Source organism: Ascaphus truei, chromosome 4, assembly GCF_040206685.1.
Source record: "Ascaphus truei isolate aAscTru1 chromosome 4, aAscTru1.hap1, whole genome shotgun sequence".
NCBI lineage: Eukaryota > Metazoa > Chordata > Amphibia > Anura > Ascaphidae > Ascaphus > Ascaphus truei.
Window position 1 is genome coordinate 411,343,814 of NC_134486.1, and position 15,697 is coordinate 411,359,510.

The 15,697-nt window shown below is 45.1% G+C and overlaps 1 protein-coding gene across 4 annotated transcripts in view; it reads right to left on the reverse strand.

Moving 5' to 3' along the window:
• The window catches only part of DNAH8 (dynein axonemal heavy chain 8), a 1,091,167-nt gene that overhangs the window by 189,048 nt on the left and 886,422 nt on the right, over positions 1-15,697 (reverse strand). For all 4 annotated transcript variants that reach the window (XM_075598772.1, XM_075598771.1, XM_075598773.1 and 1 more), the window contains 3 exons: positions 10,243-10,410; positions 6,999-7,214; positions 500-637 (listed from right to left, as the gene is read on the reverse strand). In XM_075598772.1, the coding sequence (XP_075454887.1) occupies positions 500-637; positions 6,999-7,214; positions 10,243-10,410 (522 nt within the window). The remainder of the gene's footprint in view (positions 1-499; positions 638-6,998; positions 7,215-10,242; positions 10,411-15,697) is intronic.

Genomic DNA, 15,697 nt, shown 5'->3' on the forward strand with positions numbered 1-15,697 from the left:
ACTAACCGGCAACTCCAGACTCTCGATATCACTATCAACTCTAACTCTACTCACCGGAGTTGGCTGCTAAATATAGAGCTAGCCCCGCCCCTCGTGATGTCAGCAGAGCCTCCCCTCTTGCTCACGCCTGCAGCAGAGTCCAGGCCTGCGTCTACCACTCAGGATAGGGCTATGAAGGGGGAAAACCCATGATGATTACTGGTGCCTGATCTTGACAGGACTTACCCCAGCAGAAGGAAGATAGGTATAGCCTGTGCTGTTTACAGGGGACACACCAAATTCAATTATTTGTTTTGAATATCCAATGTAATGTTCACCACTCATTAATGTACTGTAAATCCTGCAATTAAAAATATGTTGTAGTGCATTACACCCTACTGTACCAAGTAGTTCAGGAGCAAACCTATAAATATCTAATTGTTATTTGTTATATTACTACTATGACTAAATCAAATATATACATCAACTCTACTATTCTATAGTTACATCTGGATCTCACCATTTTCTCTTCCATGGCTCCTTCAAACTTTAACTGTGCTTTATCAAGGTCTGCCTGTTTCTCATCTAGCATGGCCTGCGCTTTTGATAATTCTTCATTAGCAATTTTTGAACGTCCTTCTTGTTTTAATAGGTTTGCCTAAAAATATATTTCAAAACAATTAAATCGTTAAAAAAATAGACACATTTCTGTTGTGGATTATTTGAACAATTTACACTTATTTTTTTCTGTGATTGTGAATAAATATGATTGTACATTAACTTGCACCAGCAATAACAGAAAGAACATTTTAACTACCATAACGTACCTCACTTTTTTACAAAACAATTATTTGATTTTGATTATGCTTAGCACTATACAAATAAGATGTGTTTGGCTAAGCAGAACTAGAAAGGCCATTTAGCAGGCATCCCAGTGGGTGTGTAAAATACCATATTTAGATTAGCTAAGATTTGAAGATAGGGAAAGTGTGTGCATCTTCTTTCTTTGCCATATACAGAAGGCTCAGAAAAGTGTAATATCTTAAAAGAAATGAGACGATTGAAGGAGAAGAAAAAGATTATTAGGAATATGGTATCACAATTGGAAGAGAGAAGTCTGAGGCATTACAAGTGTAACCCCCCCCCCCTTCCCCAGGGAGATTTAGCTGTTACTGGTGTACCTTGGTGCTGTATGGACTCACCTGTTGTCTGTCAGGAAGCCTGAGTTTTCACGTTGGTATGGGGAAAGGCGAGGGAACGTCATCTGGTGCAGCGCTTCCATCCTGTAGGGATCTGCCAGGAGCAGAGAGTGACCCCAGAGGAACCCCTTTTCCAGTAAGTTAGACATGGAAAGTTGTACCATTTATTGGCAGGCCAGCAGATTCCATCTCCCACGCAAGAGAGGTACTTCATAACACCCTACTGATGAACACCTTCCCTCGCATCTCGCATCTTGCAGTGGCGCTGTCCCTGATTAGGCCCCCCCAAAGGCTTGAGCCTCTTGGGGCTAGTCGTCATCCCCTTACCCCCAGATTGGGTGATGTAGAACCTCCTTGCTCACTATGGAGCAGGCTACATCCTAGAATCTCACAAACTCAATTTGGGAAGGAAGCTTCTCATATGAGATGCACCCCCCAGGGCGGGCGTGAGATTGTCTGTGGGTGGCGCGGGGTTTACAGAGGCCCCGCGCACTTCCCGAAGGCACTTAAATTAAGTGCCGGGGAAGCAGTGAAGGCCTCTGTAAACCTTACTTACCGTGGTTCATGCGACATTGCCTGACTTACGCCGCTGGGTCATATGACATCGCGTTGCTATGGTAATGTGGCATGATGATGCCCAGACGCCGGGAACCACGGTAAGGGGGGAGGGAGGTGGGCGCGTGGAGACAGGACAGCCAGCAGGTGGGCGCAGTGGAAAGAGTGGCGCTCCCCTATTGTAGGGAATTGTAACAATCGTTCTAGCCACAAACCGGGACCGGGCTGCGGGGCTGAGGTGGGGATATGAAAACATCGACCTTAGACCACGAAGCTGGTTCAGGATTGCGCAGTCCATAGTCAAACATAGCCGGGTCAGGGTTGGAGAGTGCAGGGTAATCCATAGACAAACCGGGGTTGGGGTAGGCAGCACAGGAGCGGAGGTCGCGGTCACAACCAGGAAATTTTGGGCGAAACCGCTACAGTGTAGAAACGGAGCGAAGCCACTTCAGCATAGAAAGCAGGAAACTGGAACTAAGCCGCATCAGCATAGGGAGCAGGAAAATTGGATCCAAGCCACTTCAGTGTAGAGAGCAGGAACTTGGATCCAAGCTGCTTCAGCATAGAAAAATGGAAACTGGAACTAAGCCGCTGGAGTTGGGCCACTTCAGCGTAGAAAGCAGGAAACTGAGCGGACCTGCTACAGTGTAGCAGAGCTTATGGAAGGAGGGAACAGGAGGAGAGGAAGCCACGGGGAACCAGGAGTGAAGACACGACACAGGAGACGCTGAGGACATCAACGAGCCACTTCAGCGGGGCGGAGACGAGACTGCCAGGAACAAGGAGTAGCACCAAGGCTACCACGCAGGGAGGCCTTGGAAGCAGGAGGTCAGAAGGGAGAGACTCAGGCACAAGGAGGCCAAGCCAGGCCAAACAGAGGAGTCTGTGATAAGCACAGTTACTTGCAACAGGGATTGCAAAATTTATGTCCAGCAACTTCCTGAGGGAAAGTGAGCAGCTAAATAGCACGGGAAGCCAATCAGACAGAGCTGCACAGGAGGCAACAAGAAGCAGACTGCAGACTAATTGCCAGAGCAGGTGATTCTGACTGTTCAGTGCAAAGCGGGGTTTGCCTGAAACTCTGTAGCCCTTTAAGAGTGATCCAGCCAAACCCAGGACCGGATACCTTACAGGAATTACCCAAGGTAGGAATCTGGTTTCAACAAAACAATTTTGGACAGTATTAAGACCCAGATTCACAAACGTCTGCTAGATAAAGTGGAAAAAATGTGACGCAACCTAAAACAAGAAGAAATGTTATGTTCTGAGTTCAAGCTTTATTCACTAAGATAATTTTATGAAAAAGCTGAACAGAATATTAGACTACCTATCCTCCGCTCCTTGCATACCAGAGAGGCCAGTAAACCATTACTTTGCAGTATATTACAAATCGTTGTGGGTGTTAACCTCCACCATCCTCCCTCCCGAGAGAATAACCCCTATGCCAAGGGTACCTAGCCTCATCACCCCCCTCCCATCCTCATTACCTCAAGTAGTTATTAATGTGACGGAAGGGGGGTAACCAGGCTCTCAATAAAAATCAAGTGCTGTTTTGGTTACCCCTAATCCGTAATAAGCATTCAAGAAGAGTCAGCTCTTGAACCCAGTAACTGTGCATAAACTATAATATGTGAAAATAAAGAATGTTGTGTGTTTTTCCCTTTCCAGGGATTCCAGCAAGCAGGGATTGCTAGGGCATGAGTTTTAAGGGAGGTTTTCCGGAGAAATTGTTTTCAGAATGTGCCTAGGTAGTTGGGGTCCAGAGTTGTTGGTTCCCCTAAAAATGTACCCGGGAATCATGCTTGATTCTTGGATAAATGTAGGCACAATATCCTGGAAATATCTCCCCTTGAAAACGCATGCGTGACTCACCGCTAGGGCTCCCTTCTTCAGCATAGCTCAGAAAGGTAAATGGGGCAAAGGGATGTAAAGTGTCCCTGTAACTTTAAGGGGTCCCTAGGTTAGCCTGAGGAAGTCCTGTTCTGGACGAAACGCGTCGCTCTGCTCTTCATTCAGGACATTACCTAAGCATTTACAGAGGAGACAGAGGTGCAGTCGTAGCTCTTCATCCGGACGCGGAAGGAGAGACCCCCTTCCACTTATCACCTTACCTCTCCCCTGGCTTGTATCTCCATTTAGAAACCCTTGGTTTCTTTTTTTATATATTTGTCTTTTATCTTTGTAGATTGTATTTTGCCTTTTTTGTTCTGTTTTTTGTTTTAATAAAGTCATATTCCCATAGACCATAGTGTCACATAGTTTGCCTCCACCCCACCCATTAGTTTTTGGGGAATACCACAAGAAAAACCAGAAGTGTAAAGAAACCAATACCAGTGTGCACTCACACTGGCCCATGTGAGTATTTTGTAATATCGCTTTTTATTCCCTTTCATCGGACACACAAGGTGACTCCAAAGACATACACACATCACTATCTGTAATCATTTGAAAGACATCTACAGACATCCGCATCTGAAGCCCTGTAGTAACAGGCAACTAAAAGATACTGAGATAGGAGAACACTCACATTGGCCCGTGTGAGTGCTTGATTATACCATTGCATTTGCAATGGTTTATTGCTTTATTACCCTCCCATTCATCGCAGCTGTTATAAATATGCATTGATCTAACCTCCTTTTTATTTTACACGAGGGAAAAACCACCTGGAGGGAGCAATCCACCAAACGAACAAAGAAGGAAATTTACCGAGGAGAGAAGTCTCGACCGCAGAAGAACACATCATCCAAAGAAACCTTGATGTGATAGAACTTACACAAGGCTGTGTAAGTTATTTATTCTTTTCTTCCACCTACATACACACATCAATGTATGTATGCCCCCTTCAGATAGAGTCTGCTCCATAGACTGTCACCTCAGTAGAGGTGTCACTCACCACATCGATCACCAGCCTAATAAGACATACTATTAACAGCCCGTTTCCTGTAACTGTGCTCCCCCATCTTTTCTTGTATTCTATTGCCAACGAGGATCCCGAATAGATCCTGCTGGGGTTCCGAGTCACAGGAGGACATCACAAGAACACTACTCTCAGGCTGTATTACATACCCTTTTTTATATCATATTAACACCACATAGAGATAGCGCCCGGGTATTTTTCGAACTAAGGTGGATACCCAGTTAATGCCCAGTTAACCCAGAACCTGAATTGGGGTTAATGGGCACTCCAACCATATATGAGGTTGTGAGGGGAATCTCAGAGTCCAGTCTAAGTCTATAGCTAGTGTGTGGGGAATAAAGGCCAGTAGAAAAATAACGTTTTCTATTCTATTCCCCATACCGAAAGACTTAGGATGTATTAAAATTATATTTTATTAACATTGTGTTTAATATTGTAATGTACTGTTATGCACGGTTAATGAGCTGGGACTTTCGGAACCAATGTTCAGACAGGCATCCAGGGCTACCAAGTTGGTGCCAGTAAGTATGCTGGACATCAGAGATGAAAGCCACCAGAGGATGCCTGAAGTGCGAAAGCCATTTGGGTAGCAGGAAAGGGCTCAAGTACCCACATTCTGGGATCAATGGCAGTCGTCTGGGCAGCCATATGTCCTACTAGACCTGGAGGAGCCAGACCCAGCGGGTGGCATCTGAATAGTAAGGGACAGAGGTGGCAAACTCGTGCATGTCCCTTGGCAAGATTCAGATGCCCCGCTAACCTGGCTTTCCAGACCAGCTTTGCTCTGATTGGTTACTGAGAAAGTTCTTATGCTCAGATTGGCTGTAGTATTTTGTGAATGAACTCCAAAATACTATAAGAAACCCATAAGCCAATGAGTGTAGTGATTACCAGTGCCAGAAGTGCGGGCGGGCTTTTGAAAAGTGCTCTTGCGCGAATAGCAGAGCACAAGTTTCAGAAAAGTCCCACTTTTGGCGGCCAAGTTCTTAGAATTGAACGTATCAGTCGCGGCTGGGATTACAAGCAGATTTTAGTTCCAGGAAGTTTGGCACTAAACCCGGGTCAACAGAGTCCAAGTTCTGAGCAGAGAAGGGAGCGGTGTCATGAGGATCTTCACACCGATTTGGCAACCAGAGGATTTCGGGTCAAGGGAAAATTCTTATTTAGAGTTCCCTGCACCTAGAACAGTCTTGTTTTCAATCCCAGACCCCCAGTAAGGGTACTTTTTATCTGTATTTTGTGTTCCACTGTGTGAATGCCTATTTCTGTGAATAAACCTCAATTTATTTCATTATCTTGTTCTGCTCAATACCTTATCCTGGTAAAAAGTGTACAATAAACCTGGTCTCCCGTGAAAATTAACCCCTTCAATGTCAGTGAAGATACTTAAGCCCCCTCCAATGAGAGCCTGAAGTGACTCCTTGGCACCAAATGTGGTAATGATAAAATAAAACCACTTACCACATCCAAATAACCTCATACCATACATGTTTCTGTCACACCATCCTCAATCTGGTAAGTGGATAGGACAGGTCCTGTGCCCGGTGCTTCAATAACCATATAGGAGTATATGTGTACAAAAAATGTAGTGGCTGTATTTTGATCCCGTAGTTCAGAGGACCACAACATTTGTAATGTGCATATTGTGAGGATGAGGCCGACGGACGTGTGGTGACAAGATGTCTCCGGTCAGTGGGGGAGGGAGAGGGAAGATAGTCGGAACCCCGCTAGTGAGGTGAGTCACCGGCTCCAACCCCTCCCAAAGGAACCCCCGCTATGAACTGCTAGCCACACAAAGGCTTCTGCATCACCCACATGCAAAAGTGAGCAAATCACTCACGGTCACGGAGTCTAATATGCTCTCCTCCATGTGTGTGCTCCTCTACCTAAAAAATGTTTTCTACTATCAATCTGTTTGAAGCTCACTGTCCTCTTTTGCTTATAAAATAATCATCTTTCTTCTTATCATCAAACACCATTCCTCAACCTTCTGACTCCGCCCTGATCTGCAGTCCTTATATAGGGCCTTTCACAGTCACATGACATGGTAAACAACCTGATCGGATTGTTTCGTTTACCACGTGGCCTTATAGTGTGTTATGCAACAGCACCACTAGTAATATAGAATTGGTTCTTACACACAGACTGGTGTAAATATAAACTAATTATGGTACTAAATTGTAACATACAGTACATATTTAATAAAGTATCAGGACAAATATAGACATTAGTATAGACAAAGTCCTTATTGAGCACCAGATCATGTTTTAAGGTTGTGTATATGGTTTACAGATAATATAGAAATAACTTTTTTGTTGTATCAAAGTAAAAGTACACAACATGTTTACCTTTAAGGGTAGCACTTCTTTGTTGATTCCAAAAAAAGTTGCCATCGCCTGTGTCCATGAGAGAAGACCTGCCACATTACCACAGACCTTTTTGGCATTATCAAATGTGTAATCTTCCATTTGAAAAAAGGGTTGAAGTAATTCCACAGTCTCTTCATTAATACTGTCCTTTGGAAATTGTTGAAGTGATTGCAGGAATCCAGTGCCACTCAAAAGCTAGTAAAAAAAAAAGATAAAGTCCCCTTTACCAAGGAGGTATAATGTAAAATAAAGAACTTGCAAGATACCTGAATCATACTAATGAGTCGGGCTTGACAAATTACCCGAAAAGCAACTCGCCCAAACCTGGCCCTACTACCTCCATCTACATTACTGTTGGAAGTAATATCATTCACCCAGTAGCCCAAGCACGCTGCCTAGGGGTCACACTCGATTCTTCTCTCACATTCTCCTCACATTCAAAACGTTTCTAAAACCTGTCGCTTTTTCCTCCGCAATATAACTAAGATACGCCCTTTCCTTTGTTGCTCGACTGCTAAAACTCTGACTCAGACCCTCATTCTCTCTCGTCTTGATTACTGTAACCTCCTGCTGTCCGGCCTTCCTGCCTCTCACCTGTCTCCCCTACAATCTATCCTAAACGCTGCTGCCAGAATCACTCTACTCTTTCCTAAATCTGTCTCAGCGTCTTCCCTGCTCAAATCACTCTTCTGGCTTCCTATCAAATCCTGCATCTCACACTCAATTCTCCTCCCCCGTTTAAAGCTTTACACTCTTCTGCCCCTCCTTACATCTCATCCCAAATTTTTCGCTATGCACCATCTCGACTGCATTCTGCGCAAGGATGTCTTCTCTCTACCGCCTTTGTATCTAAAGCCCTTTCCCGCCTTAAACCTTTCTCATCGACTGCCCCACACCTCTGGAATGCCCTTTCTCTCAATACCGACTATCACCCTATCTATCCACCTTTAAGACCCACCTTAAGACACACTTGCTTAAAGAAGCATACTGTACGAGTAGCACCGTGGATAATACTAGACACATGATACATAAAGCTTGGCCCCCTGCAGAAGCATTTACCAGAATGCCCTCCTACTGTCTCTGTACGTTCTTCCTACCTACCAATTAGATTGTAAGCTCCTCGGAGCAGGGACTCCTCTTCCGAAACGTTACTTTTATGTCTGACGCACTTATTCTCATGACCTGTGTTTTGTATTATGTGTTATTTATATGATTGTCACGTGTATTACTACTGTGAAGCGCTATGTACACTAATGGCGCTATACAGTATAAATAAAGACATACAGTACATACATTATATTACAATTTATGAATGACAGTAAGGTACCCTTCTCACATTAAGCACAATAATAAAGCACAATTGTGACTGTACATATAAACGTCGCTGCGTGTGTAAAGCAGCCCTTTCCATCGCAACTCCCCCTCTCTCAGAAGGCGCCCCCCCCCCCCAGTGTACCAACCTCCCCGGCGCAAGCAGCCCTCCTTGCAGGAGCGGTGTGGGCACAGCGAGGGCATCCCCTTGCAGGGGGTTGTGTGCAGTGAGGGTGAATACCCCGTTAGGTGTGGGGGCGGGTGTGGGCGAGTTGTTCCCAAAACTAAATTTAAGAAATATTTTATTTTCCATTAATACATTTTAATGAAAAGTTTGTACATTTCACACCTCGTGAGCCCCCTCCCCCACCCCATTTCCCACCTCGCAGGCCTTCCCTATTTCCATCCCTCTTCCCATGTATTTCTTTCCCCTCCATCTCACCTCTCTCTCCCCCCACCATCAATTACCCACTCTCACTCAATCCCTCCCCACATGTATTTCGCTCCCCTGTGTTTCACTCTCTTTTCCTCAATCCCCTCTCTCTCCTCTTACTCTCCCCCACTTCGTCAATTACCCCACTCTCACTCATTCTCTCCCCCACTCACACAAAATACACCAAAAAAAACACCGCCAATACAAAAAACGTCCCACCCCTAAATACAGATTAAAAAAATTCCCATCCCCCAAATATATATAACCTCCCCCAAACCCACAAATATATTAAAAAAACAAACTAAAACATCTAAAAAAAAGCCTGCAATACATCTAAAAAAAAAACAATACATATATATATATAAAAAAAAAAACTCAATACATATAAAAAAAAAGACCCCAATAAATATAAAAGAAAAACAAATACATATAAAAAAACTCCCACCCAAATACATATTAAAAATACACTTACCTTAAGGATGGTCAGACCGGGCCCTGTGGCTGCAGGGGGGGGGGGGGCAGTGACTGCGGCAGGGCGGTGATTGCAGGGGTTTGGGGTTGGGGGCGGAGGAAATTGCACGGGGGCAGGAGATTGCGAGGGGCAGGTAATTTAATTGCAGGGAGGGCAGATGATCGGGGGGGGGGCAGGTGATTGCAGGGGGCTAGGTGATTGCAGGGGGGCCAGGAGATTTCAGGGGTGGCCAGGAGATTGCAGGGGGGTGGCAGGAGATTGCAGGGGGTGGGCAGGAAATTGCAGAGGGGCAGGAGATTGCAGGGGGGCAGCAGATTGCAGGGGGGGCAGCAGCAAGATGGAGCGGTTGTCACCAAGCCTGGCTCTCCCCACCTGCAGGTTGGGGGTGGAGCACCTCAGAGGAAGGCAACTGGAGGAAAGCTGCCAGTATAGTGCCACTAAACGCCGGGGGACCAGCTGAGCGGAGGACCGGCTGAGCATGGCCCAGCGGTGCAGTGAGACAAGGGGACTGCGTGCTGCTCGGGATACCTGGGATAGGAGGCTGGGCTGTGCTGCTCGTGATACCAGGGCCTGCGCTGGTGCTGTGAGGGAGAAGGCGTCTTGTTCAGCTTCCCCGGCGTCTCATCTGTTGCTTCTTCTGGGGGAGGGGGCGGGAGGCAGCGCAACAAATCAGGGATGGGGATACCTCGACCAATCAGGGGGTGGGATACCTCGACCAATCAAGGGGTAGGGATTTGAACTTTTGGCGGGGAGGATTTGAATTGCAGAGAAAAAAGGCTTAAAGAATCGCATGTTGATTAAGCGGCCATGACGGCTTGCCTGCAGCCAAAATGCACACGACCGTGGTGAGGGGGCGAGTGCATTTATCGAGCCCTGCTAATGAGTACTCAAAATGTAAGCATTCATTTTGGTTGCTACTATAATTGAAATGGGTTTCTTTACCATATTTTTATATAAATGATGTGTAGAAAGATTAAAAAGAAGGGTCTAGTAAAAATCGAACTAACTTTTAATGACTCTCCCCAGGAAGGTTTGGAACAAGGTTTTTCAGGATCTATGGTCACCGTATCCATTCGCTTTTGAAATAGTAGAAGACAGGAGTCCATAATCCTCATAATTAGATGAGGAGGTTTAGCAAGTTTTCTTACTGTTGAAATATCTACAGGTTTGATCGTCTGCAAAAAGAGAAAATAAAGTCATATGGATACAACTATACTCTTGCGCACAGGTAATTAAACTGATTTATTTCAAACCAATATATACTGTGAGTGCGTTTTTGCATGACATTACCCATAATACCTGGCTACAGTGAAGTCATTGTACTGTATGCTAGAAGATAATGGGGAAAGGCAGGGTTGCAGACCTGTCTGAGAAATGCACAGGTTTTAATTCCTTTTTTTTACTTGGTATAACTTTTGGGTCTAGATGTAGCCACTGTGATGATAGGGGCAGCCCATTAAATGTTAAGCCCAGCAGTTACCCCTACAGGGCAAGATGGATGCCTATGTTACAGGCTAAAAAGCCATCTTATGGAGCCTAAATTGGGCGACATATGTTATATTGACAGTCCCCTGTAACAGTTTATTCCCCATGTTAAATGTGAGATGTACTGTAAGGTATTTGTAAGCCTTCATGTGCTGGGCTAGTAATTCATTTAGCCAGCCAGAACACAATGGACTTCAGGGTCTGCTAACCAAATGTGGCTGGGTGAAGTGCTGGGACCACTGAAGGAGTGGGGAGGAGTGTTTACTCAGATCGGGGAAACAGTCACTCCAAAAGTGGAACAATTGTTCATACCCAACTCTGAGGCGCCTATTTCCCCGGGAGGCATCCCCTGTAAGCGTGATTCCCATTGGTTGGTTCTAACTTTCCACTCCCCTTAAGCCCATCCCTGTGTGCTCTCTAAGACTGTCCCTTCCCACAGTCCAATTAGTTCATCACAGATGAGCACTCACTATGGGATTGGCCAGCATGTATTTTCTGTGTTCTAATTAGTTGGCACCTTGCCTTCCATAGTTTTAGATGGAGATGGGGAAACTATGTAAACCCCTGCCAATCACAGTTTCACAGACAGTTGGTGTGGAGGTTTTGCCAGGAAACACAGTTCCAGAACGAGGCTTAGTTGCATAGACGGAAAAAAGGAGAACAAACGCAAAGCAACCCCCAATAGTGAATACATAGTTACATAGTTACACTCTGAAGTATTGCCCAGTGATATAGTTATATAGTAGATGAGGTTGAAAAAAAAACATACGTCCATCAAGCTCAACCTTCATTATGCTAAATTTAGACGACAGATATTTTATCCTATATCCAGACTTACAGAACATTGATCAAGAGGAAGGCAAACAAAAAAACACATAATATCTCATAAGGGGGAAAATAAAGTCCTTCCTGACTCCAAATATTGACAATCAGATTACTCCCTGGATCAACATCCCCCCCATGTTTACTTATATGATATATCTCTGTATACAGTTCCTTTCTAAAAAGATTTACAACTTAAAAAAAAAAAAATCTATCGTATCTGCCATCTCAGGCTCCATGGGTAATGAATCCAACATTTTAACTGCCCTTACTGTAAGAACCCCTTTCCTTTGTTGCTGATGAAACCTACTTTCCTCCAACCTTAAGAGATGACCCTGTGTCATTTTTACTGCCCTTGGGATGAATAGATCCTTTGAAAGCTCCTTGTATTGTCCCTGAATATATTTGTATATAGTTATTATATCCCCTCTTAGACGCCTCTTTTCTAAAGTAAACAAATCTAAATTTAGCTAGGCTCTCTTCATAAATCAGACTATCCATCCCCTTTATTAATTTGGTGGCTCTTCTCTGCACTTTCTCTAGTTCCATAATTGTGATGGTGAGGGGGTAACCAGGCCATCAATTAAAGGCATTAATCCCGTCTGGTTACCTCTGATCCATATTTGGGTTTTTAGAGTGTCAGCTCTTGAACCTGTTTATTGTAACTGCAATGTATGTAATTGTGCGACAATAAATAATTTTCTGTGTTTTATCTTTCCAGGTGTGCCAGCAAGCAGAGATTGCTAGGCTATGAGTTTCAAGGAGCGTTTTACAGAGAAAGTCTTGTCAGAATGTGTCTTGGTGGCGGGGTTCCAGAGTTGCTGGATACCTCAAAAATGTACCCGGGAATCAGGTCGGATTCTCGGATAAATTGGGACACATTGCTTGGGCAAAATCTCCCCTTGAAAATGCTTACACGACTCACCGCTAGTATTCCCTGCTTCAGCACAGACCAGAAAGGTAAATGGGGCAAAGGGATGTGTGGTATCCCTGAAACGGTAAAGGGGTCCCTAGAATAAGGGTGGATGCCCAGTTAATGCCCTGATAACCCAGAATCTGGTATATGGGTTCTGGGGGTACCCCAACTATTGATAAGGTTGTGAGGGTTTTAAAAAGTCTAAGTCTGGTTTTCAGTGTGTGGGGATAAGGCTGGTGAAAATGAACCTGCATGCTTTTTCATTCAATTCCCCATAACCAAAGGACATAGAAAAAATATGTGCAAGTACATTTCATTTAAGTGTATAAAAGTACATATGATTGTGCACGGTATATGAGCTGGGGACTTCCAGGTCCACGGTTCCGAGAGACCATGTGGCTACCAAGCTTGGTGCCATCAAGTCTGCTCGGGTCCCAGACATGAAAGCCTCAGAGGTTGCCAAGGTGTTAAAGCTATTTGGGCAGCGGAGTTAACCTCAAATACTCACGTCCTGGGATGAATGGAAGTCTTTGAGGAGCTTCACTCTACGGGTGGCTTCTGACTGACAAGTGGCAGAGGTGCCAGATTGGAACATACCCTTGTCAGATTCCGAATCTAAACTTGCCCGGCTTAGATAGACTGGCAGCGCTGTGATAGGCTGGTAGGATTCTTCCAATGCTCGAATTGGCTGTAGTATTTCATGAATGAACACTGAAATACTATAAGAAACTCTCAGCCAATCCGTTCGAGAGATTCTAAGCACCAAGAAAGCAGCATCAAATTCAAAATCTCCAAAAGATGCTTAGAGAGAAATCGCAGCAAGCCGGCTTTAGAAATTTCAAGTCCCACTTTTCGGGGCCAAGTTGTGAGAAGAGAACGTAGCGGCCGCAGCTGGTATTGAAAGCCGAAAAGAGTGCCAGAACCATTGGTACTATCTCCCGGTCAAGGGATTTCGGCAGCTCCAGAGCAGATATAGCGGTGGCGTCAGGAACTTCATGCCGATTTGAGTTCCCGGACAATTCGGGATAAGTCCCGATCAACCTAAAGACTTTATTTTATGTGCCATTTCACCTAGGAAAGTCCAGTTTTGTAGCCCAGATCCCCAGTAAGTGTGTTTTCTTCTGTATTTTGTAACCCACTGTGTGTACGTCAGTTTCTATGAAATAAATGACAATTTGTTTTACTATCTTGTTTTGCTCAGTGAATGATCCCGGTAAAAAGGTGTAAATACCTGGTCTCCTGTGACAATAATGTCTTTTCTAAGGAGTACAGACGAGGCCACGATTATTCTAACGCTTGCTTTAAACTAGCCGGGTTACATTCAGGGTATGTACTGGGTATGTTCTGGGCTAGTTTGAGGCACGTTCTGCATTGACTAACGACCCATAGGATTAACACAGCAGGGGTCCCTGGCAGTCCAATTCAGTTTGAATGGGACTGCCAGGGACCCCCACTGTTAATCTGATTGGCCATTAATCAATGCAGAAATGCTGGGGCTAGTTTAAGGCACGTTTAAGGCATATTTAATATCTTCAGGCTTTCTTGGGTCTTTTTGGTGAATGCCACTGGTTTGTGTTAGAATAATCGCAGTCTCTACTGTAGTGACCAAAATTGTACTCCATATTCAAGGTGTGGTCTTACTAATGCATAATTATGCTTACTTCCCTTCCATCCATTGCCTGTTTAATGCAAGGTGAGATCTTTTTACCTTTGAAGCTACTGTATGACTTCGAGCACTTTTGCTAAGCTTACTGTCTACAAACACTCCTAAATCCTTCTCCATCAAGAATTCTCCTAATTTATCCCAATTTAATTTGTAAGTTCTCCTGTTTATTCTTGTTTCCCAAAATGCATAACCTTACATTTCTCTGTATTAAACCTCATCTGCCATTTACCTGTCCCTTTCAGTGTACATCTGCATTGCCCCAAAGGCGTACGCTTTATAGGGCTACCCAAGTGCTGCTCCCCTCTGCACTGGACCAGAGTGCTAAGGGTTAACATTTGCTTGTACTTTGTGGAACGTCAACCCCACCCATTGGAATGTTAATGAGCCAAGAAGACAAAGAACTTTGTATTCGTAGCTATAATCAACCTGAACCCTTTAAGTGTACATTTGCGTCACCCCCAAAGGCTTTGGCAGCCAAAGGGAGTGAGTGATTTGCTGCTGTTCACAGATGTTTGGTGATGTTAAAGCTTCTCTATTTTAATCTGATACTTTATCCCCTGTACCCAATTTTCCAACTCTATCTGTCCATGAAATGTCTGTGAATTGACTGTATAACCTCTGTTCTTTTAATGTAACTGTGACAGGGTGAATGACCGTCACCAGTGTGACAACTCAGGAGATTCCTTCCTCTCATTGTCCCTCTCTCCCATCTCCTGTCACCCTTCAAGAAAGCCCTCCGCCTTCTACGCCACCTTTGGCTACTCCCTACGCCAACCCTGGCCCATGGATTCCCTCGCCAGATCGCTATGATGGGAACCCCCTCAACTGCCGCGGGTTCTTAAACCAATGTGAGGTGCAGTTTGAGATGTCTCCCTCCCTGTTTCCCTGTTTCCTACTGGCCGTGCTAAGATTGCTTTTATTTGCGCCCTACTCACCGGAGACGCCCTTGCCTGGGCCTCTCCTCAATGGGAGCGTGGAAGCGAAATAACGCAAGATTATACTTTATTCAGACGTGAATTCCAACTTGTGTTTGATACCCCTGCATGGCACGAGACAGCTGCCTTCTCCCTCTTCCATGTTTTTCAGGGTCGAAATTCTGCTGCCAAATATGCCATCATGTTCCGTATGCTGGCCGCCGAAGTCCAATGGAATGATGAGGCGCTCGCAGCTGCATACTGACACAGACTCTCAGATACGTTGAAAGACGATCTGGCTACTCACGCCCGACCTACGTCCCTGGAGGAACTCATCACCCTGAGCGTACGCATGGATCAGCGCACGCAAGAGCGACGACACGAGAGGCACTGTTCCAGTTCTTCTCCCTCTATTGTTTCTCACAGGTCAGTCGCTACTCCTCTCCTGGCCCTGGAGGCCTCGGAACCTATGCAGGTCGGCAGTCAACAACTCCAGGCAACCGAGAGAGCGCGGCGGCGCCAGATCAGGCTGTGTTTCTACTGTGCTTCCTCAGAACATCGTCTCCAGAATTGTCCCTTGAAGCCGGGAAACGGGCACACCCAGTAAAGGTAGAGGGGCTTCTACTGGGTACTGTCTCTCCTAACCCCTCTCCTTCCAA